Raw genomic sequence first — 23,766 nt, 5'->3', positions numbered from 1 at the left:
AGAGTTTGAAGAGCAGCAACGGCAGGCTGTGAAACTCCTGCAGTTCACATGAAGGTTATTTTTCCCCTTTCAGATAGGAGAGGATTAAGTTGCCATTCATTGTCTTTCTGAGGAGATGTGATGGTTCCCATGGCAACAGTCTAAAACTTTTGTTTGACCACAAAATTATTTGATTCCTTTGAATCCAGATAATCCAGAGCCTTTCCGTCTCTCTACTGTTGGGAAGTAACAAAATAGCTTTCCACTTTGACCCTCCCATTTTAATCACATTCATCCTGTTATTAGGAGGGTGAGTAAATACTCATTTTACAGATGAAGGTGGGAGTAGTGATTTGGTGGAGGCCAGAAGGGAACCACTAGAGCAGAGTTCACAGCTTCACATGTTCAATGTTTGCTGCTCTTTACCATTTGTAGTTGCTCAGTCATTTAGCTTGGCCCTGCTAACTTTATGTACACGCAATACCCATTGTAGCTGAGCAGACCCTAGGGTGACCCGAATTCCCAGCTTCCTTTACACCTCTACATAACTGAATTAGTACAACTCTTCTTCTTCCTGATCCAGATCCTTTGTACAACTTGGCCTCATTTCTCAAGTGCACGTGGTAGATACTGAAGAGGAAACATCAGAAAAACCCTCTTGTTTCTTTCGCCTTCAGGGAAGCATTTTCCTGCGTTAGTGCTGATGTTGCTGTCATCAACAGCAAGAGGGTTTCTCTCCCTCAATTCTTTTCATCCTTTCTCTTTTACTATTTTACAATTTCAGGGGGTTGACCACTGCCCTGTGTGGAATTTTTATTATTATTATTTCATGCCAACTAAGGGAGCTTGTCCCAGCTTGAGACTGCAAATGGTACTGGGAGGTCTCGCTGATGCTATTGCCTGAGCACCATGAGTTACAGCCTCCTGTATCGCAGCCCATGCTCTTCCTTTCAGACCAGATGATTTTCATCCTTCATATTTCATTAGTCACTAGATAAAATTGTTCCCCAAATATTTCTTGTTGCAAGCTGTGCTTCTGCAGGTTTGCAGCCACAAATAGCAATATAAGGTGTGCAGAGCCCGTGACCCTTTTGGTAACAACCACAACTTGCAAATCTTCCTCTGTGAACTGCCCTAGGTGAATGTTCCCTGTAACGAAACGTGAGGAAACACGAGGATTGTTACAGGTCTCTGTTTTGGGATGTGTTGAAGAAAGAATCTTTTCTGTCAGTTTGGGAATTCTTCTTTTTCCAGCACTGTTGAAAGTACAAGTTATTGGAAGAAGCCCTTCCTATATCAAAAGACATCTAGGAATATTTAATTGTTAAAAATGTTGAAAATATTTGCAATGAGGTAGTGAAAGAAGTGCGTGCTACAAAACCAACTTCTTTGCTGATTCTCCATGAAAATCTATTGTTTCCTGATAGTCTGCCTGGTTAGATGTCATGTGTGATGAAGGCACAGGACACATTAGCCAAATACTCACCAATTTTCCCTAATCCCTTGAAAAAAAATACCCCGTGCCTTCTGATGCTCCCTAGTGAAAATCAGGGAGAACTTGAAAAGATAGTTACATTTAAAATAAGGAAGATATATTGCCCAGTGTTACAGACAGATCCAGAATTAACTGTATTAACATTATTTATATGACAGGTTATCTGGAAAGCGTGAACAATATTGGAGCTAAAGTGTACAATGTGTGGCGTAGCCACATAAATCGTTCGTTCACCATTTCTCATACAGGGTATTCCACTGCGATACATGCCATGACAGCTTGAAAGCATTCTGTACCTTTTTCTGAATAAAAGGAATAAAATGCATACCAGATTTATGCCCAGAAAATCCAGAACGTCGCAAGAGGTAGACAGACCCTCCCAGGTCTGCTGGGTGAGTCAAAGCCAGAGCTTGTGCTGAACAGAGAGGGGGAAATTATTCCAGCATTCAGGTGCCTGGGACAGCCGCCTTCATCTGTTAATGGGGAGTGTGCTTTTGAAACATAGACAATTCAGCCTGCTGGCTTCAAGATAACCTATAAAGTCTTAGAGATTCAACCCAAGGAGAAAGTAGAGAGAGTTGCAACTACAAAACAAGCCTTGGACAGATCAGGGAGCAGTTAACGGTAATTAAAAAGCTCCTGTTGCAAACACACATTGAAAACTTGTAGATAGTGTTAATATTATTCTGACTCAGACTTATTTTCTATAATATTTTTCTTCTTTTTACATACAGTGTTGAAGGAATAGGACACTTGGACATTGGGCAAAAACATTAGGAAAAAGGGGAAATCTCTGTCTTTTTAACTGAATTTAGTAGGCACTGCCTGTGGGTTCTGCCCTGGCCAAGCCAAAGCGCCGGCAGCTACTCCAACAACCTGTAGTTCCCTGCAGCAGCTGGAATTGTTTGGGAGTGTCTGCATTGCAGCGTGCTGGGAGATTTGGGGTGTTTTCAGCCAGAGGGGATGTGCAGCCGGCAGGATAATGTCCGGCACGAGAGGGCCAGAGGCGGGGAGGATCGCGTGGGATCGCAATCGCAAGCCCCAAGGTGGGGTTTGTGCAGCCGTGGTCGGATGGATGCGGCTGGGCAGTAGGGACTGGGGAGGGTTCCTTGGTCCCAAATATGTGTGTGATACTCTTACAAGCACAGGTGCGTTGGCCCCTAGCAACAGCCACAGATGGAAATGATAGAACACAGAGCAGAAAAGGAAAAGAAAAGAGGTCCTGATGCCTGGAGGGGGGAGAAACCCAGAGAAGTCCCATTGAATTCAGAAGGCTCCATTCTGCTCTTCCTTATCTACTTTCACAGCGGTTTCCCCCCCAGCTGCAGCCCCTTTTGTGCCCCAGTGCTGGTACAAAAAATAAGATGCCTAAAAATGCCGAGCCTGTCTGGGAGCCTTCCTCCCTTCGCTGTCTGCCTAAAGCTGCTGCAAGATTTGGGTTTTACACCTCAGCCTAGCTAAGCTAGACTCCAGACCTGCCCCTGCAGGTGGGCACCACCTTGGAATGGATGGTTTAAAAAAAAAAAAATTTTAAAAATTCAATTAATTTGCTTATTTCTGCTTTCAGCAAGGGAAAAGGCAGTTTAGCCCATCTAGAGCAGACAAGAAAGGGAGGAAGAGGAGGAAAAATCATCTTTTGCCAGAGCCCGGCTGGGTGTGTCTCCTCGCCCCCCCCTGCAGTGGGTCTGTGTTTCTGGCAGGCAGTCTTGCCTGGGAGGGATCTGCCGTCAAAGCCACCCAGGAAAGGAGGCCTGATACGCTAATTAATATTCTGAACTAGTGACCCTTCTTTTTCTTTCCACCCCTTCCCTTTCTCTGGGCTCTCCAGCCTCTCCCTGCCGCGGATGGCTGCAGCCCCCTCCAGCTGAGTCAGTCCTCCCTCCCCGCAGCATTGCAGCACCTCCGCAGCTCCCTGTGCTCCTGCTCCTGCAGCACCCGCTCCGCTCCCACCGCAGCAGCATGGCCAGCACCGTCTCAGGTAGGACACCATCTCTTTTGGGGGGGCTTGTCATCAACCCACTTATAGAACCATCAGGTTTTAATTTTTTTAATCGTTATTCTGAGGGTTTGGGTTTTTTTTTTTTTCCGTGCGTTTCGGGGGAGTTCTCTGATGAGGAGGCAGCTGGTACGGCAGCATTGTTCCCCTTCCTCCCCCATACACACACCCCTCTGATGCAAGATAGCAGGTGGGCTTTTTATTTTAATATGAATACACATGCGATAAACTTGCCAATTTAAAATACTGCTGCCGTTACATTGTGCCATAAGAAGATGCTGCTGCATGCCAATTAATTATTATTTTTGTAATGTGATACAGCTTTTTTTTTCCTAAAAAAAATGTACGTGCCGTGTAGCTGGATGCAGAGAAATCAGAAATTACATTTTGTTTTGTGAAGATCATGTATTACCTAAATGGTAATGGAAAGAAAGACATGGACAAGAGACTGACAATAATGCCCTAGAAAATCCCCCCAAACCCAACCAGAGTAACCTGGATGCGTTTCTGTGTATTCTCAGGGCTTTCCATCCCTAGATTTCTTCCACAGCTCACGTTTCTTCGTTAGAAGATGCTACAGGGGAGCGGTCCTCTGATGGCGTTGGGTGAAATCAAATGCTGCAAGGGAAGCCCTTCCTCCCTCCTGCAGCAATAACAGGACTCACAGCGCAGCTGCCCACGAGCCTTGCGCCGGGGTCAGGTTTGGCTGCAGGATGGCAGTCTGCCCCTGAGGATGCTGTCCTGCTTCGGTCCAGCCGTTTCCTAAAGATGTGTCTTGCCCCTTTTAACTGGGGAGGAGGGATTCAAATGGCTGAAACTGGGAACGTAGGTGAAGGAGAAGAAAAGCCTGAAATGGTACAATGAACAGTGGGTGGGTTTAGAGGGTCTTTTTCTTTAAAAAAAAACCAAGTTCTCTCTTGAAATGGTTCTGAATTCTGCAGTCCGTAAAGAGGGGCTTGGGCGGGGGAAGCTAAATCCTGGAGGGCTGGGATGTAGGGCTGAACAGGAACAGCAGACAAAAAGGAAAAGCGGGCAGTGCTTTGTGCCCCCCCAGCCAGGGAACCAGCCAGAAGGAGACCAGGCAACACTTCTTGCTTCTTTCACTGGCCTTTTCCCGTGTCTCCTGCTGTGCATTTTCTATTCCTTTCTCCTTTTAAAAGACCAATAGATGCAGGGGAGAGAAGGACAGAGAGATGGGGGGGTGGGGTATAAGGGTGCAGCTGATCCTGTTTGGGCTTTGCATGCAATTAAAGATGGTAAAGCAGCATTGTAAAAATGTGTTTCTATGATAGAAAATCTCCAGTTATTGTATATATTTCTGAGAGTATCCCTGTCTCAAAGAACGTGTGCGGCAGTGCACGCTCGGGAGTCCCACCCATCTCCCTGCCGTCCCTACGGAACAGGATTGGACCCTGTTTGCAGAGTGGGGGTGGGAGGGACAGCTCAGGCTTACCAGCCATCTAAACCAAGGTTGCATCGAACTTGAGATGGACGAGGTGGCGGATGAAACACGCGTAGGCATAACATGCATTTTCCAGTTGGTGCATTCTCACCCTCCCAACCCACCACAAGCCTAATGGCATATTTCATCTTCCCAAAGACGCAGTTTTACTGTCTTAGGATCATGAGACTTAGGATCATGAAGAAGCGCGTGCTTCAGGGAAACTGTGCTTCCTTGTGGCTCAGATCAATTAGAGAAACAATTTCAAGGAGTAGAAAGTCGTGAGAAACCAGTGCTGTGGCAGGAGGAAAGAGAATAGGGCAGCGTTTGCCAAGGGAGGGAGCGGGGCTGAGCCTCGCCCAGCTGCCTTTGCAGGGAGCAGTTCTCCATCGCCTGTAGCACTTATAGCAGGAATGGAGAGTAGCCCAGTATGGCAGGCGAAAAAGGCAAGCAAATCCTTAAATTAAGGAAAGTCTTGTTTGCTTTCTTCTTTATCCACAGCAAAAGCAAATCCGTGCTGAAGGGAGAGCAGCTGCAGTTGTCTGCAGCTGATGCTCGGGGGCTTATCCCCCTTGGGAAGATTTTCTTGGGTTTGTTTAAACAAACAAACAAATCCCTGGGATGAAAAGAATTGGGGCTTGCTTCCCTCAGCCCAGCAGTCCTCTCTCTTTTCTCCCTGCCACCTCAGGCATTTTCTCCTGGCCGAGGTGGTTGTTTTTGGTGCTAAAGCAACGGAATCGGCGGCACATGCTCAGTGCAGGCTCAGCTGCAGTGCTGGTCCTGCTGCCGGGCAGACCTTGCAGGGGCAGAGCCCTCGCACCTCCTCCCCACAGCATCTGCACAAGGCTTTGTGCTTTTGTACATCATGGAAGGGGAGCCTGGCTGGACTCTGCAGGACTATATGACTTTCCCCACCATTTGTAGGCATTGGGGTTGAATAAAGAGACATAAGATTATGAAATGATGCAGTAAGGTGACAGCCTCATGGGCTTTTCTCCGACGTTAGCGTGTCTGAGAAGGTGGAGCCAAGAGGAAACACCGGTTTGTCATTCCTGGTCTCACGACTGGGCATGGTAAATGTGCCTTGACAGATCCCGAGGTTTTCCCCTCCTACACTGAAATGTGAAAGTTGTGTGACTTTATGTAGGTCTGGGTTATCCCCTTAATCCCTTTTCTGGATGGTATTGGTGGACACCATATGGTATTGCCCTGTCCTGACACTTCTACTGCCCATGCTGGAGAGTCAGAGTCCATTCTATCAAGCTTTCCATCTCTCCATGTTCTCAAGAATCACTGTTTTCTTTTTCTTCAGGTGTTGATGGAGTCTATATGGCCTTAGAAATTTATGGTACTTTTATTGGGACTTCAGTTTTACAAGCCAAAAGAATCTATTGTAGGCATTTTTTGTATTTTTTTTTTTTTTGCCACTGTATCCAAATGATGGATCTAAATCCTTGGAAAATACCTGTTCTTTCTAAAATATAAATCATGTCTTCTTTGATGGCACCATGTAGACTCTGTGAGGATCCCTTAGATATCTCAAAAGAGCCCTTTCTTGGAGCCTATTGATGTTGGTTCAGATCTGGTGAATGCATTGTTTTATCAGATGAACACATTCTCCTTCTGCAAAGGAAAAGCTGAGATTTTGTGGTCTGATGTGGCAACTGGAAGGCTGCAGATAAGACCTTTGTGACAGCAGTGTGGGCAGCAGGATGGATTGCAAATTCAAGCTTTCTTAGGGTGAACGGGGCTGATGATTCTTGATTACAGTACTTGGAGGAGCCTGAAGCTCACTAAAACTTCTACACCCCTAAATTAACTGGAAACAACATGCCTGGCTAATCCCTCCCAGTTGCCCTACTGACATGGGCTTCAGTCTTCCAGGTGTAAGATTACATTTTTAAAAAAAAGTCTTTTATCCAGAGAGGAGTTAAACCGATGGCCAAATCTTTGTCTGTGATTTAGAAATACATAAGAGCTAGAGAGCAACCAAAGACCATGTGCATGTGCTGTAGCACTTTGGCACATCCCAACTGGTGAAGAGCTGCTCAGCATACTTCCAAACAATCCTTTTATTCTTTGAAGGTACCTCTACATGTTTAGTGCCGTACTAGAGAATCTTATATTCTCTGAATGTGTTTATGCAAGTAATACCCCTGTGTAATGGACAAGTACAATAATCCTCAGTTAATGCAAAGGAACCCAAGATCCAAAGAGACCAAATGACTGTCTGTGGTCACACAGCATGTCTGTACCTGACATGCTGTGTGACCGTGACACATCATGGCATTGGACTCCTGTCTTTGACTGGCGCCTTATCCGGTCCCCAGCCCCTTTGTAGCGTTTTGTCTCATCCAAACCTGACCGTCTGAACCTATGTTTGCCCCAAATCCACAAAAACTCTGGGACAGCTGCCTCCATTTGGCTCCTTCCTTTGCTTTATCAAACAACCCAAGCCATGATTCTCTCCTTCCTGACAATCAGTCACACACCCAGCCCAGGCTGCCAGCTCTCTGCTGCACAGCTTGGGCCCTTCTCTCTTGCTGAGCCCATAGAAGAGAAGATTTCCCTGGTTATTTTTCTGAGGGCAGCCTACATGTTCCAGGGCTACAGCTTGAGTGATTTGCAAAAAGTCCATTGGCTGTGCATAACATGGGTTGATGTGCCATTCATGAGCTGCAAATGAAACCTAGGGGGGAAGGAGCAGGGTGATTGGAAATCGTTCCTGGGTGATAGTTTAGCAGATGTCTGACAGAAGGCAGAGTAACCCTCGCATCTGCCTGTTCTCATGGATGATTCCACATGAGCCCATGGTAACTTCTGGGCCTCAAATCTCATGGTGAGCAGCTGAGATGGTGTATGGCATCAGTGTGGGGTACAACTGCTGATCCAAAAAAAAAACCCACTAGTGTTTTCTGGTTGTGTGAGCTCTCCTGCTGACCTGTTTTTGGAAGTTGGGGAGCAAGAAGGTGGAAGTGAGTTAGACTGAAGTGAAGGTCTGGCCATTATTTTTATGAAAGGATTCATAGCAGGTGAGAATATCTAGAGTCTGTTGTACTCTTAAGGCTTATTGAGGACTATGGTTGCTTTTGTTGTGTATGTGGCATTGCAGTCTTTGTGCTCAAGGACTCGATTCCCTGTCTCTCTAGCTTCTCTACCTTCTGTTTGTGCTTCAGCTACATCTGTAATTGGAATCTTCTCATTTTTTCCTGATATAATAACCTTTATAGAAGCAATTTTTACTTCTCCAAAGTTATCTTTGCAAACCAAATTATTTTCTTGTAATAACCTTCCTTTGACCTTGCTATCAGACATAGAACATCCAGTCTCATCCATTTAAATTGCCTGAATTCACATAAATTAGGCACATAAATGTGCCTCTGGTTCATTATGAATGACTCTGTATCAGTGTTGTGCCTATATGGCCTCAATCTGTTTTGCTGGACATCATTAAACACCAAACAAAAAGACTGCTCAAACAGTCTACAGTTTAACTTTATCTGGTTAGGAAGCAGAGAACAAAACTTTTCAATGAATAATAAGTGGTGAGCCCCACTGGCCAGGCACATTGCGAGTGAGAAGATGGTTCCTGTCGCTTGCGCACTGCACCCGTCCCCAGCCGTTCCTCTATCTCCTGCACCACAGCCGCTCGGGGAGCAGCTGGATAGTGTCTCCGGGGGTTAACTTGGAGATAAACACTTTACACGGATAAATGCGATATATAGTGCTCATGCGAAGCAGCAGGGATATGGAAATGCAGTATGTACTGTACAGCACTAGAGGGAGCACAGGAAATGAGTCGCTAGAGAGAAAGCAAGCTGAGAGCACCCTGACCCTCTTGGAGGCTTGGTGAAGGCCCAGGTAATCTCCCTTCTTCTCCTTGCAATAGGGACAATGTAATTGTGCCCATGCAATATATACAGTGCAGAGAAAAGTTAGATGAAAAATTTTAATAAAGATTAATTGTTGCATGGGGTGTGCAATGGAATATAAACAGAGCAGGATCAGACTGTGCTGATTACAGGGCATGAATATTCAGAAATGTTGAGGAACTGACTGCACCTTTTTAGATAGGATTGTAGCTTAATCACTAGCCAGGGTCATATGAAGCCAACAAAATGCCCCACTTCACAGGATGGGACTTGGATACATTTTCTACAACTTCTACAGTTTATTCACTTCTTAATTCACACAGCTCAGTTATTTGCAGTGTTTCATCCCAATTCTAATATGAAAGCAGTGTAGTGTTATGACTTAGTGATGAATACCATACCAGAGTGAATGAACTTGCTACTGATCCTTCTATTGCAGTGTTTGCATAAAAAGAAATGTAAAGTATCAGTAATTCACACCTGAGTGAGCAGCCTGTCCTAATCCTCTACCCATCAGCAAGACAAAGCTCTTGCTGCACCTCTGAGACCAAAGTGATGCTTTGGTATAAAGTCCCTTAGGAACTGAGTCAGATAACCTTACTGATTTATACACATATACAATATTTGCTCAGTGTAAGCTGAATTTATTTTTACTAACTTAGCAGAAGTAAAAAATGCAAATAGATGCTTAAATAAAAAGTTCAGCATTTCCTGTCTAATTGTTCTTAAAATATGTACATTTGTGCACTGGAAGACATACAGTCTTTCCTGGAAGGGACTTGTTGGCCATGTCATATTCTGGCCAGCCAGCTATCTTATCTTGGTTCAAGGATTTTTTCCACTGGCATAAATAATGTCCTCAAAATCTTATCTTATTGGCAAATGTGAGTGCAGATATTTCTGAAGTAAATTGTAGTGCTGAGGTTTGCAGTGCTGATCTTTTAGCCCTGAGAGTTTTAAGCATGCCCTTTCTGATGCAGCTGTGATTGAGACATAGTCTTGCTTGAGGAAATCTTGGGTTTGATCTTCATTGACACAGTCTCCTAAATAACGACCCAGAGGTTATGTTTCTTACTTTCATTTACTGAATCAGAGGATCTACCTCTCCTCATAAGATGCCTTTTCTTATTTTAGCCTATTAACAGTGTGTTGGACACACGTGCCCCCATTGTTTGTCACTGAATGTGTCAGATCAAAAGCGCATGAGGACGAGAGCATCACTGTGGATGCTCTTGTGTCCCGCGGGTGTAACCGCTGGCTCCGGAGCAGAGGCGGGGGAGTTTCAGCAGTCCATGTGTTTCTCGAGGAGTAGAACAGGGGTGATTTCTTCAGGGGTCGGTCCTTCCCCCTCTTCCTGCCGAAGCCCCCCGGCCTCGGTGCTGCTGCCTGGGGGCTCCCCGGCGGTGGTGCTGAACGGACAGCTCCCGGGCCGGGGGCGATGGTGCTGAACGGACAGTTCCCGGGCTGGGGTCCCCGGTACCGGGCCGGGCCGGGGGGGACGACTCGGTCCGCTGCCGCCGTTCCCGCTGCTTTCCCCGTCCCACCCCCGCCGCCCTGGAGCGGCTGGTCGGGACTCTTCGGGATCTTCCCCCACCGATCTCCGGGGCCGCGGGAGCTCCCAGCCCCGCTCCCCCGACCCGTGTGCCGCCCGCATGCTGCTAATTGCGTCTGATGGCTGGCGCCGGGGTGCAGCTGCAGGCTCCAGCGTCGGGAGGAGGACGCACAGCACTTCCACAGCTCATTAAAGCACTGCCGCAGCTCAGTGAAGCGGTGTCCTTTTGTCCTCTCGCTCCTTTTCATTTTAATTGACGGAGAGGGACGGTCAGTTTGCTCTACAGAAGGGAAAGCGGGACGGTGAAGATCCCGATGGAATGGAGGCAGCTGCGAAATCACTACAACAGACCTCCTGAAAGGCAGGGACTGCAGCATACGCTCATCTACACAGAGGACCGTGAAACCAGTACTGGGCAGACCTGCTGAAGTTCAAGTAATGAAATACAAAGCACTGTGCTCTGGAACAAGTGCTAGGAGACAATTAAACGAGTGGGTCAGGGGTGTGGCACATCTGCTTAATGTCTTGGTTTCACCCAGGACCAGACATAATGGTGGAGCAACGACCTCGGTGCATAGTTTGTTTGTATTAAATGACAATGTCTCTCATTTAGCCCAGGGGACCCTCCTCAGGGCTCTTGGCAGCACATTATGAGATACATTAGCTTACTGCTGCATGCCACGACTTCTAGCACCATACAGCACTCTCAGAGGCTTTCCAAAGACTTTTTTCATTAAGAACAAAATCAAAAATGTCCTGCTCTGTGGCTGGCGCTGCTGATGTAAACTGTTCCTATTTGGTTTCCATTTAACAGCAGGACTGGGCAGGGTATTAAAATCAGAATGGAATGTGTTCAATAAAGATCTGAGCTTCAAGGACTGTTAATTAGCAAAAGGCAGGTGTTAATTAGGATGAAATTCTGTACCTAGGAGGAAAAATAAATGCAAGTATGAAGTAGATGTATGAAACCACTGTTTTCCCACCTGAGTAGCTGTAGGAAGGCAGAGGAGAAGATCTGAAAGGTGTTCCTGAGGGCATATGGTACACAGGATGATTTTTTTTTTTTAAATTGTTCTGCCTCTAATGCCTTTTCATATCACAAAGTTTGGGGGATTTCCCTTTCCTGGCCCAGTGGAGGGTCTTGCCCTCAAGGTGGCATTGGCAGCCAGGTTGCAGATTCACCTCTGGCTGGAGGTCGAAACAGGAGCTCAGTGAGGAAAGGACAAACCAAGGCCAGAAGCACAAGGACATGTGGGAAATCCAGAGGCAGAGCCAAGGCTGGACACTAGAATGCCTGTGCCCTGTGGTGGAGGCAGGAGGAAGAACGGCACGAGGAGGCTCAGGGCAGGTTTGGCAGGACACACAGCCATGAAGACTCTGTCCCCACATGCCTGGGTGTCCTCTGAGCAGCCAGTCCAGGGCAGAGCCTCACAGCATCCATGAAACAGCAGCACCCACTGCTGAGCCATCAGCTGCTGACCTGCGACATAGCAGTGATGCTGTGAGGGTTACACTGATAAAGAACTTGACAGCCTGACAGAGCACCTCTCTGTTTTCAAGTCCTTTTTCTGAGGTTCTTTGTCAGGTGTGTGCTAACAGTTCACTGTCTTAAATGTGCTAAACTCCAAAAATAGAGGTGAAGATTGCCCTACAAACAGACCCACTGCAAGCTGTGGGTGCTGCTGCCATTAGGGCAGCACCTTGTGCCCTTGTGTTCATGGAAGATGCTGTGGTGTGTCCTCCAGTCACAGGAATGTTGAGAAAACTGCAGGGCTCGCAGCAGCAGAGCTCGAAGGGATTGTGTATTTCCCTGTCCTTTGCAGGGGACAGCATTTACTGTGATTGCAGACCAGTATGAACCTCTGCCTGCATGGGCCAAGGTGTGACAGAATCCGCTTACATCCTCTCTTATCTCCTTCTGCAGGGAAGGAGGTACCTCGGGAAGTTGGGTAACAGCACTTCCCCCCATTAGCAGCACCCCTGAACTGTTTCTTCACTCAAATGCCCATTTGCTCTCCACATAGCTGACTGCTTCTTGCCTCTTCACTCTTATGTCAGAAATGCTGAATTGTGAAATATTCCTAACTTGTCAGGGGTTGAGCAATGTTTCCAGGTGTTGATGGGTGTCATTTTACCTCTGAGTGTGGAAGTGGAATGGAGGAAGGGTCTGGGCAGCTGTCCCGACGTGGTTAACTACACAGGCTGCAGCATTTCAGCTCCTTTGGAGGAAAAATCCTCCACAGAAACTTATACCTCTAGATGTGGTAAATTCCTGCTGTGTGTCTTCCCACGACATTTGCCACACTGGCAGCTAATTTAGTCCACTCTAGAACAGATGCTTCTTGGGGACCTTTTGGCAAGCTATGGCAGCCTGGAAAATCCTCAGCAGAGTTTGGTAGATGCAAATGGGTTTCCTTGTGTCTACTTGTTTCATTTCTCCATGAAAAAGAGCTGCCATTACCATTAGACTCTCTTCTCATTGCTATTTCTTATTTTTCAGCCTACAAGGAGAAAATGAAGGAGCTGTCTCTGCTCTCCCTCATCTGCTCCTGTTTCCACACCCAGCCCCATCCTAATACCATCTACCAGTATGGAGGTACGTAACCTGCTCCCGCAGGAGCTACAACATCGTTTGCATGATGCTTCTGCAGGCAACATGGGAGCTCGTCAGTGCACTGGGCTGTCCCATGCCGGAGCAGCAATCCATGTCTCAGCCTGGGGTCTTTCTGTTTAGCCTCCTTTCACAGTTTATTTTATTAACGTAACCCACATTTTCTGGGAAAGAAACTGCTTGCAGAAACTGTCTGCTTCATACTGCGGTGACATACATGATGTTAACAGCAATATGGCCTTTCTGTAATTATGCTGTGAATTATAATTAATTGCATTGACTTGGAGGGGGATGAAGGTGATCACTAATTGGGAAATTTTGGAGATAGAACAAAATCACCCAGGTCGGGACATGGGAACACCCTAATTCCGATGTGAAGAGCTCGGTGCCCTCAGGTGAACGCTCTCCTCCTGAGTGTCACAGGTCCACAGAGCCTCTGGTTTTTTTTTTCCTCCCCAAAGATATGGAGGTGAAGCAGCTGGATAAGAGGGCATCAGGCCAGAGCTTTGAAGTGATCCTGAAGTCCCCTTCAGACTTATCACCTGAGAGCCCAATCCTTTCCTCCCCCCCCAAGAAGAAGGACCTGTCCCTGGAGGAGCTGCAGAGGAGGCTGGAGGCTGCAGAAGAGAGGAGGAAGGTAACAAGATGTCCTGCAGAAGCAGTGACTTTTCTGTGATGGGTACTAATTGCACCAAACCCTAAAACTGGCTTAGCAGGAGCAATCTAAAATGGCTGGGAAGAGCGTTCTTACACTTATTGTTATATTCCACTGTAAATTGTCAGGTGAGACATGGGAGTCATGGAGTGAGGTTCTGCAGCCTGCTTTAGGCAGGGAATTGGACTCAGTGATCATCATCGTCCTCCTGTTCTTAAAACCACACCATACGGGGTCCTCTCGGTCCTCTGCATGTGACCTGGCTGTGGGGGCAGTTCTCACCAGCTAATGCTGCAGGAGATGTAGCAGTTGGTCACACACCAGACTTACTTAAACTCCAAACCTAAACACAGCCTTGTGTTTCTAACAGCTGGCTCTGCCACATTTTATTTTAAGTGCGGTATAAAATGTCTTCTGGTGAAAAGTATTGAAAAGCAGAAAAACAGCAGATTAAAATGAAGTATAAATGTTACGAATGTTGGTGGGTAAGAGGAGAACCAGCTGAAATAATTCAAAGAATGAAGTGACACTCAGAGAGGGGCCTCTGTGCCCACACACATCACCTCGGTTTTCCTGAGCCGGTGGGCTCAGCATTGCATTGCCTGCCCACCCAGAGCCCCAGCCCCAGCAGACGTTGCCCCATAGCAGGAAAAAAGGTGTCAAAGCGCCTTCCAAGCAAGAGCACTATGGGATAGAGGGGGGTGGCAGAGGGGTTTTGAGCAGAGGAGATGGTCAGAAAGCCTCTCTGGGGAGTTGAAGGCCAACAGAGCCTCTTCGGTTGCCTTACACCTCTCCCAACACCTTGCCTCGGCAGACCCAGGAGGCACAGGTGCTGAAGCAGCTGGCGGAGAAGCGGGAACACGAGCGGGAGGTGCTGCACAAGGCGCTGGAGGAGAACAACAACTTCAGCCGCTTGGCCGAGGAGAAGCTCAACTACAAGATGGAGCTGAGCAGGGAGATCCGCGAAGCACATCTCGCCGCCTTGAGGGAGCGGCTCCGTGAGAAGGCGAGTGCGGTGCCCCAGGAGAGGGCTGGGTGCTGGTGCCCAGGGCAGGGTTTGGGGTCTGGTCCCTGTGGGGTCGTCCCAGTGCGATGGGCATAGGGGAGCGGGCGCTTCATTGCTGGTGGAAAGCAGGCTGTGGAGCAGCTCCGCTCTGGAGCAGCACGAGGAGGAGGGGGGATGTGTCCTTCAAGGTCAGTACAGAAAATACCGTCTGGCTGATCTTGCAAAGTGCAAGCTCAAAGGCACAGGATCAGGCCCACCCCGCATCCAGGGGCTGCGTGGCCGAAGGGCTTTGCAGAGAGGAGCCATGAATGCATCCGCTGTAGGTTTGCATCACCTCCAGGCTCCCACAGATGAGATGCTTCACTCCTTGCAGGTGTAACCCACCGTCCTCGGGTTGCGTTGGATGGGAAACTGTTCTCTCTTTTTTGTCTTGTGCAAATCCTGTGTGCAGGAGAGGAGGAAAATAGAGATTGCAAGAGCAGAAAGTGTTAGCCTGGTGTCATCTCTCCCATCTTTGCAGGAACTGCACGCAGCTGAAGTTCGCAGGAACAAGGAACAGCGGGAGGAGATCTCTGGATAAAGGGCTTTTCTACACATCTAGCACCTGATTCCTGTTAACAAACCAACCAATTGACCAACCAACACATTTTATTTTGTTTGTCTAGATGCAACATTCGGTTCTCCATCCCCCCCTCCCCTGGTGTTCGTCCCCCAGCTACACGCTTCTCTATCTCTGCATCCTTAATCGTCAGTACTTGTGGGGATTCACAGATCATAGGGACCTCTAAGCAGAATAGCAACTAGTTCACATGAAATAGAGAATCAATCGATCAATCAGTCAATCAAACAGCTTCTTTGGAGGGTTTTGTCCTTTTTTAAAGAAAATATTTCTTAAACTGATGTAAAAAAACCTAAGATATTAATAAATTCAACCAGCAGTGTCACGGAGATACGGATTTCTTATCCGGGGCTTTTACTCCTCTTGGTGTTTGCTCTGAGCCAAATATCAGTTTCAGAATAATGGGAAGTAAGTGATAATTTCTGTGTGTGAAGTGGAATAGGGAACAGCCCCATGTTTGCCAGTGGTAGGAGAGAGGAACGAGAGAGGGATGGATGGCTCAGGAGACGCGGCGTGCAGACCGCCCCCACCTCTTGGCTGCATCTGGAGCCAGCCCAGGCAGGCAGTGACCCAAAGACCTCATCTTTGGATGATTCTTTGATAGCCCGTGTGCAAGTAGGTGAGGGTCTCCACCCAGAGCTCGGTGCTGGGTGCCACATCACGGAAGGTCCCCGTCATGGCAGGCACTGCCTGATGCTTTGGTTGAGCCACGGGCTGAAGGAGCCCGTAGACTGAGCAGCCCTCTCCCCGGCAAAGCGGGGACCGAGAGGTCTTGGCTGAGAAGCCCAGGAGAACCGCAGACGGCGATTGCATCCCCGGCTCCGTGGGAGCCCTGGGAGAGGGTGCTCAGTCTGCGGGCTCTCCGGTGCTCCCACATGAGATTTCACTCCAGTAAGAAAGCAAATCCAATAGAGATGGTGCATGGTTGTGAAATAGCCTTTTAGGGAACAGAATAATCATCCTTCCCTCTTTCCAAAGATGGATGTGACTCTTCAGTGCCATTACAGGGCAGACACCGAGACCAGAGATCGCCAGGTGAGCCCCGGAGCCCTGGCTCATAGGCAGCACCCTGGGAGGCAGGGCACGCCGGCTGCCTGCCTGCTACCTCCAGACCTGCAGCTTTGGATGAGATGGAGCCGAGAGGGGAGCAATTCTGCAGGAAGGGTGAAAAGATGTCCCCATGCTCATTCCTTGTCTATCTTTAGCTTTTCAAGGCCTATTTTTGAGAAAAAATTGTCTCTTGATGGAGGTAGGGGTGAGCAGAGAACATGCAAGCGTGGCAGTAATGTCTGATCCAAATAGGTGACGGTCAAAGCCCATGGACTTCCTCATCTTTGAGTGTTGCGGCTTATGGAGGTAGCCAAGGTCCAGGCAGCCACCGCGCGCTGCGAGGGGCTGCCATCCTCCTGCTGAGATCCGCAGACCTGCTCACCTTGCCCCAGCTCTGCTTCTGCTGTGAAAAATTAAGTGGAAATGGTGCATCTGAAGAGCAGGGAACGGCCACCTTCCAGCAAGCGGGGCCTCGTAGGACGCAGTGCTGGGGACTCAGCCCTGCAGGAGCACGGTCCTACAGCAAGGTTTGGCAGAGGAGACGGTGGAAGCTGCTTTCATTTGAAGCAGAAGGTAACAAGAATTCCCCTCTGTCCAGTGCTTAGAGATTACTGGGCTGTTATTTTTTTAACAGACCAGTGCAGTGTTTCGGGGACGTGGCGCAGGGTGCCTGGGTGGTATTTGCACCAGGGCACCGCTTCCCTCCTCCTCGCAATGGCCCCTCCATCCTGGCTGCCCTCTCAGACCCCGGAACAAACCAAAGGGGCATCCAAGGCACCAAAATCTTTAATTATTAGTAATTGGTATCCTCTGCACACTGTGCCTCCAAAGAGCCATTCTGTGGGTGGGAGGAGGGACTCCTGCGGTGGGCTTTGCAGGATCCTTGGGGAATAATTGAAGTGCAGGAGGGATGCAGACGTGGGCACGGGCAGCCCGGCAGCGGGGCACGGGCACAGCCCAGCCCAGGGACCGTGCTCTGCACGCCAATGGCAGGCAGCGATGGGGAGCTAGAGCAGATGAGGGGTCTGCACGGGGAATAACAATCCCCTTGCCTCTCCTCCCCGCTGAAAAAGAAATCATCGCTGAGTCTTGTCAGAAGCTGAAGTTTTCTGTCTACCCTGTGCTTTAATTAGGTAAAGAATTGATTACAGCCTGTCATGAGCATCAGGCGGTCGCAGAAATCCCACGGAAAGCCAAAAAGCAGCAGCTGCTGGAGATCATGTTCCGGGGCTCTTTGCTAAGCTCCCCAGAAATCCCAGCTGGATTCGGGAGGGTTCCCTCGATGGCCATGGTTTGATGTTAGGGGACTCTGCTCCTAAAAGGAAGGGCTACCTTACTCCCAAACCCCTCCGCCTGGGCCGGGGGGAGGACAGCACTGTTAGAAAGCCCCAGCGCTGTCAGTGACAAAAAAAAATAAGATTTAGGGCAAAGAGGGAAAAGGGAAGGAAACTGAGGGTTGAATTTCTTAACAGTAGCTAATGATCAGTTTATAGTAGCAGCTGTCTTAGATAAGCATCTGTGTAGAGCGCGGCATCACCGCCAGCATCACCTCATTCATATAGTGACGAGAAATTTTAAAAAGTTTAAAAAAAAAAAATTTTAAAGTAATTTAAGCGAAATGTTTGTGTGTAAGAAATGGTTGAAACTGTCAAATGTCTGTGTCCCGCGTTGGTGGGATCTGAGAAGGTATCTGCGAGATATTAACCCTGTCCTACTCTCTGTGGTGCTGTTTGCTTGGTGTGTAATTCTGACCTGGAGCTTGTTGTAAATACTGTTTTTAGTACTATGATTATTATGATTATTATGATTATTATTATCAGAAATGTTGTACTCATGAGCAGGAGTTTAAAACAAGGGAGACGACCGTTTTCCCGCTCTCCTGGGGGCTCAGAAGGAGTTGGAGGCTGGGCTGGGTGAAGGCAGGGTGCTAGTGGGGTGGGATGCCAGACCAGAGAGCAGCTGGAAAATCACCGGAGTCGGGAGCTGGAGGCAGCTGAGTCCTGCGGGCAGGGCGGTGAGAGCGGGGACAGGCTGCTCCTCGTGCTGGGAGGAGAAGGAAAGGCTGAGAGGTGGAACAGAGGTGATGCTTCAATTCTAGTACATATAATTTAATGTTAACCCAAACCTCCTCATGTGAGGGGGTCCAGGCTGTTCCCTGCAGCCCCGGGGGAAGCTGGAGGAGCCGTGAGGTTTGGTGTGTGCTGAAGGAGGAGCGGCCGGTGGCAGGTTGTGCTGGGTAGAGACGTCCTCCCCGAACAGCTACCAAGTCTCTGGACTCGGTTCCTGCCCGGATCTTCCATCTCGGTCCTTTGTGCTGCCCCGTGCCCACTCTTCTCCCCTTCCCTGGAGGCCAGCCTGGATCTCAGGTGGGGACTTATTCTTGCAATAGCTTTGCCTGGCAAAAATATCCCACGGGAAACGCACAGGAGAGCGGCCCAGCACATGGTGCTCATGCAGGTGTGAGCACTGGGAAACTCATTTTTCTCACCTCCCTCAGGTCAGTGCCGTGAGGGACAGTGGATGTGGCTGCAAAATGTATTATTGCAGGGTAAGCTCCTGCATCAGAGGAGCAGGGATGTGCAGGGAGAGTTTTGCATTGGTGATGTCAGGTAACTGCTGCCGAGACGCATTGTGCCAAGGAAACAGCCTCATCCATGGGGCCAGATGCTTTAGGTGTAGCAGAGCGATGTTTGCCCGGTGCAGATGAATGTAGTGGGGATGTTAGGGAGCTTGACATTTGTCCAGTGCCACTGGACACTATCAGGGAAACGTGTGATTGCTTTGGCTGCGTGCACCAACTCCCGCGGTTTTGGCTGGACGAAGGGTGTCCACCCACCCACCGCGCCGCTCCAAACCCCCGGAGACGGTGCTGCCGGCGCCGGCAGCTCACGCGGTGCCGTGCCCAACCGGCAGCACGCGGCACAGTCTGGAATCACGGTTATTTCATGCCTCTCCATCTCCCAGGGTTGCCAATGGTTGTGTGCAGCAGCATACTTCATGCCTCAATTGAGACTAATTAAGTATCCTCATTAACATCCTTACCATCCCAGCCTCCCTCATTCCCGGACTGTTCCCACGTACCGTGGTTGCGGACATGGCATGCAACCCCCCCTATTCCCAGGGCCACCTTCCTTATGGTAGGTCTTCAGGTTCTTCACCGATTCCTGTAGATGTTTATGAATCAAGCTTTGTAATGACAGTTAGCAGCCCCATTTTTGCAGCAGCATATGAACATGAGACTTTGTGCCTGGTAGGGCAGCATCCCTGCCCGGACCACGAACATTTGCAGTTGTGTGAGGGAGGAAAGACAAGATGGTGACAATTTATTACGTGCATGCATACACCTTTGAAAGAGCACTCCTGGAGAAGGGCCTCTGATTTGAGCAAGACAGAGAAGCTGAAGCTAAATGAGTTCCCAGCTGGCATCGACAGCCGGGCGATGAGCGAAGCTGCGCGAGAGCCGGGACGACTGGCCTTGTATCCCAGATTAAAGCTCTGCGCTCACGTTATCCCTTACAGCAAAGAGCTCAGCTCTGTCCATAAATGGGTGTGCTGGCTCCTCAGACTGCTTCTGGACTGATCCTATTCCTTGTCTTGTTATTTTTGAGTCATTAAAAGATCTTGCTGTAACCCAGACAGGGGATTACCTTTGAGTTGACCTTCCGGGAACGGTGGCAGTTCACGATTGCATGCATCCTACCTTGGGGGTAGGTCAGTATTGCTGCTCCTTTTAAAATGTAAACTTCAGCTTGCTTGCTTTTGCTTAGCCCGGTGTGACTCTCTGGCCCTGGCTCTGCAAAGCCTGTCTCATGGGGTTCGTTTAATTCCCTCCCGCTGCATTACTTTCCTCCCTCGCAGTGGTTGTGCACTCGGCTGTGCACACGCGCACAGAAATGCATACGTGGAAACGATATATGCACATACACTCTTATACCACTTGAAATGAGTCAGGGAATGGCTGTTCACGGTGCTAGAGATTTCTTACTATCCATGCTAGGGATGAGATGACATAGTAAGACCAATAAACTCCACCTTTGTAGTCAGTTGTCTTTAAGTAAAGCAGAAGAGGGGCACTGGCCAACGCCTACATTCGGGTGCTCCGTGGTCCCCGGGGTGCAGGGAGGCAGCCACCCCCACCCGCTGCCGGGACAGTGGGACCCGAGCGCGGAGGGCAGCCGGGCATCCCAGCCCCGGCATCCCGCGTGCCTCAGTTTCCCCCCGCCGTGACAAGGGGCACCGACACTCCCTACCCCACGGGGACCATGGGAGAGCCAACGCATCCACGTCTCTGAAGTGCTCTGAAAATGGAAAGTACCAAAGTACCGAGTCATGGTACACAGCTGTCCACCCCGGGAGGAACAAACTGGCCCAGGGCTGCAGGCAGAGGTTTGGAAGATGACTGCGTGGCCGTGGGGCTGAGCCATAACCCCACGGCTCGGCACCCCGGCTGCCCTCCCAGGCAGGATTCACTCCTCTTGCCGCAGCCCACGGCCACCTTTGCTCGTGCCGGATGGGCAGCCGGGTGGGGAGCTGGCGCGGTGTCGTGGAAGGACTTTCCATCACTAACAGAGCCTTGTCTGGTTCCCTTCGGTCTACCGCGTACATTTCATTGTCAACTTGAGGTTGTTGTTGTGCAAAAGAAGTGATTATGAAAAAAAAAAAGGAAAAAAAAGAAATAAACTTGGTATGAAACCAGATGTGCCCGTCTCTCTCCATAAATGGATTGTTTTAGTTCTGAGGCTTCTCTTTGTATTGTGAGAATACTAATAAAATGCATTAAATGGAAAACTGACCTAGAGATTTAACAAAGTAGACTTTAGGCCTCTGTATGCTAAATGAGTACCTTGCACCCAGCATAAAAGACGCAGAGACCCACAGTTTATCACCATTCTCAGAGGAAAAAAATAATAAAATGCTTGAATGAGGGTACTGCTAACATCCCTTGCGGCTGGAAAGGTGAGGGTATGCAAAGTCTTTACAGAGGAAGATCGAAAAAGGTGTAAGACAATTACAAATACAATAAATCCAGTTCTGGAAAACACGTGAGCTTCTTTTTTAAAAGAAATCCAGTGCTTGCTTAACGAGCTTTTCCTGAGAAATGGTCCAGCCTTCCCCCTGGGCTGGACACAGCGCGGGGGAGCGGGGCTGCAGTTCCCAAGGAGAGGGGACCCGAATGCTCCAAATCGCACCCCTGTGGCCAGATACACAAAAACGCCCCCAAAAAAGCTGCAATTGCAAACGGGGAGGTTTGTAATCCACAGGGACACCCGAGGGGAAAGTGCCTGGTTGCTTCTCCCCAGCTGCCGTAGAAAGGATCCCCCCACCCCGGTGTACGAGAAGCTAAACAGAGGGGAAGGCAGAAGGTGGTAAATTTTAATTCCCAGGGCAGCTCTTTGGTAAGAGCAGGGAGGACAGCGCTGGGGCCATCACCGCCGCGGTGGGCGAGCAGTCTGCGCCCGATGCTCTTCCCATGTGTGCAGGACGCTGCCGCCCACACAAACAGGAATTCTATTTTTGCAGCGTGACCTTCCTGATTTTAGAGACAAGGACCTAATGGCAAATGCAGCGTTGCTGACTTTTCTTCCAAGGTTTGCTATAGACCACTAACCCAGGCTCTTAAAAAAGTCGATGTAGTAAAGTAAGCCTCTGCATTTGTCTTAGGAAAATAGGCTCAGTCCTTGGTGCCACAAAATTCAAGATACATTAGAGACCAAGCGTGGTCACCCTCTAACTAGTTAATTCAAGTCAGATCCTTCATCCTCTTGGGATCTGAAGGAGAAAACCGCAGAGGAATGGGATCTGTTGGGGAGAGGGTGGGTGGGAGGAGCAGCGGGCGTTGCAGAGAGGCTCCCACTGCCCTTGAGCCTCTGCCCACGCATGCAGCCCTGCGGGGCCGAGTGCTTGCAGGCAGCACCGAGAGGGCTTAAGGACACAATACTGAAGTCTTGGACCAGATTGTATCGCCCTCCAAAATGCTTCTTCCAAGATCAAAACCAGGCCAACAAAGCAAAACATCCTAAGTGACTCTTGGAAGGATCCCTACAAAACGCTCGAGCCACGTCTGAGTGAGGGGAAGGGAAGAGAACACCGACTCTGGCAAGCTAAATGCAAAAGCATACCTGGGCAGGCAAAAAAAAAAAAAAGAGATTTTGCAGAGTAATTTGCTAAAGATTTGAAAAACTACGGGACGTCCTTTCTCAGCGACCTCATGGGCACTAAGGCTGAGAGGAGCCTGCCAGCCGATGAAGGAGCAGACCGCAACGCAGCGAGCAGAGAAGGTGCCAAGAGGCAAATTCCTCCTGGCCACGGGTGCTGGGGAGGAGGAGCCCAGGGAGGTTCCCGTTGCCTGGGGTCTGACAGCAAGAGCAAGGTTTTGCTTTCCAAGAGGCCACCAGCTGCCGGGAAAACTGGAGCAGGGCAGCGTCGCTGTGGGTTTGCCGCCTTCTTACCGTCTTTGTAATGCCTCTGCTGTTGGGCGCCGTAGGGAGCCGGTTACGGTGGCAGAGGGACCTTTTATCTGCCCCGTGCAGCCCCACTTCGGTCCCGAGGACACAGCTGCCAGGGCAGGTCCCCGGGGAGCCGCTGACAGAGCCGCTGGTAGAAATACAGACAGGCTTCCATGGAAAAAGGCATCACCATTTCTAGCGGGTGAATTAACATTGCTGGTTACTGTCGGTTATCTTGGAGAAAGAAAAGAAATAGGACTCCTTGTGAAATATCACTTTAATGTGTATTAGCTTGGGCAAACTGGAAAGCGAAAAGGAACACAAGGGAAACAGAGCTGGCAGCTGGTTATCGGGCAGGGTTGGTTTGGATGGGGAGGATGGAAAAAGAGAAGGAAGAGCCTTGGGAAAAACAAGCATTAAATAAACCACTACAAATCTGTCAGTCAGGTTCATTAGAAATTCATGTAAAAAAATACTGCTAACCAGACCAAACACACATGCGATGGGCCAGCCACACCACCTGAACCCAAGGCAGAAAAAGCCACTCGCCAAGCAGATGCGAAAAGCCAACAGAACTAAGACACGTCAAGAGTGGTTCAAAAGGGGACTCACAACTTTTAGGGCCTCTGGTGTGGCTCGTCCTTTTTCAGAACGTGTTAACCGCCCACTTGCAGAAAAAGTGCGATGCGGTAAGATCACGCCAAAAGTCCTCCCTGAAAAATCACTGCATGCCTTTCAAACCCCGGACCTCTCGGGCACAGCTTGCAGGGGAAACCCAGAAACGGCAGAAATTACACCAAAACCTGCGAGAGCTCGAGGCTGCCGGGGGAAACCCTGGAGAGCAGAGTGGCAGCATGATATTTAGCGCTGATACGCAGCAGCATGTCTTGGGTGCAGCAGCTCAAGGACAGCTCCTGGGCTCTGCAACGGGCAGGAAATCACTGACCCCGGATCAAACAGCAGCACCGCAGCGCGAGACAGCGCCCGAGCACATCGCACCCCCGGGCGCCGTGCGAAGCCCCCTTTCTTCCAGGGACAACGGCA

The 23,766-nt window shown here is 49.3% G+C and overlaps 1 protein-coding gene across 3 annotated transcripts; it reads left to right on the top strand.

Annotated features, from left to right (window-relative positions):
• Positions 1-1,925: 1,925 nt before the first annotated feature.
• STMN3 (stathmin 3) lies at positions 1,926-21,315 on the top strand. Of its 3 annotated transcripts, none has more exons than XM_052784455.1 (5): positions 1,926-2,098; positions 3,303-3,452; positions 12,836-12,931; positions 13,408-13,583; positions 14,416-21,315. In XM_052784455.1, exons 2-5 carry the CDS (start codon positions 3,434-3,436, stop codon positions 14,701-14,703), a joined length of 579 nt encoding a protein of 192 aa, XP_052640415.1. In that variant the 5' UTR covers positions 1,926-2,098; positions 3,303-3,433; the 3' UTR covers positions 14,704-21,315. The 3 variants fall into 3 exon arrangements, with proteins under 3 accessions (XP_052640415.1, XP_052640405.1, XP_052640426.1); XM_052784466.1 differs by lacking the exon at positions 1,926-2,098 and having other exon boundaries at positions 3,164-3,452; positions 14,416-14,607; positions 15,128-21,315; XM_052784445.1 differs by lacking the exon at positions 1,926-2,098 and having other exon boundaries at positions 3,161-3,452.
• The last annotated feature ends 2,451 nt before the right edge of the window (positions 21,316-23,766 follow it).

This window comes from Harpia harpyja, chromosome 1, assembly GCF_026419915.1.
Source record: "Harpia harpyja isolate bHarHar1 chromosome 1, bHarHar1 primary haplotype, whole genome shotgun sequence".
In the NCBI taxonomy this organism is placed as follows: domain Eukaryota; kingdom Metazoa; phylum Chordata; class Aves; order Accipitriformes; family Accipitridae; genus Harpia; species Harpia harpyja.
The sequence above is the reverse complement of the archived record's forward strand: the minus strand, read 5'-3'. Positions and strand labels throughout refer to the sequence as shown.

What these genes read in the sequence shown, in the direction of transcription:
- STMN3 (XM_052784455.1), top strand. An exon ending in TACCATCTACCAGTATGGAG is followed by an intron (nt 12,932 to 13,407) that starts GTACGTAACCTG and finishes TCCTCCCCAAAG; the next exon opens with ATATGGAGGTGAAGCAGCTG. An exon ending in CTGCAGAAGAGAGGAGGAAG is followed by an intron (nt 13,584 to 14,415) that starts GTAACAAGATGT and finishes TTGCCTCGGCAG; the next exon opens with ACCCAGGAGGCACAGGTGCT.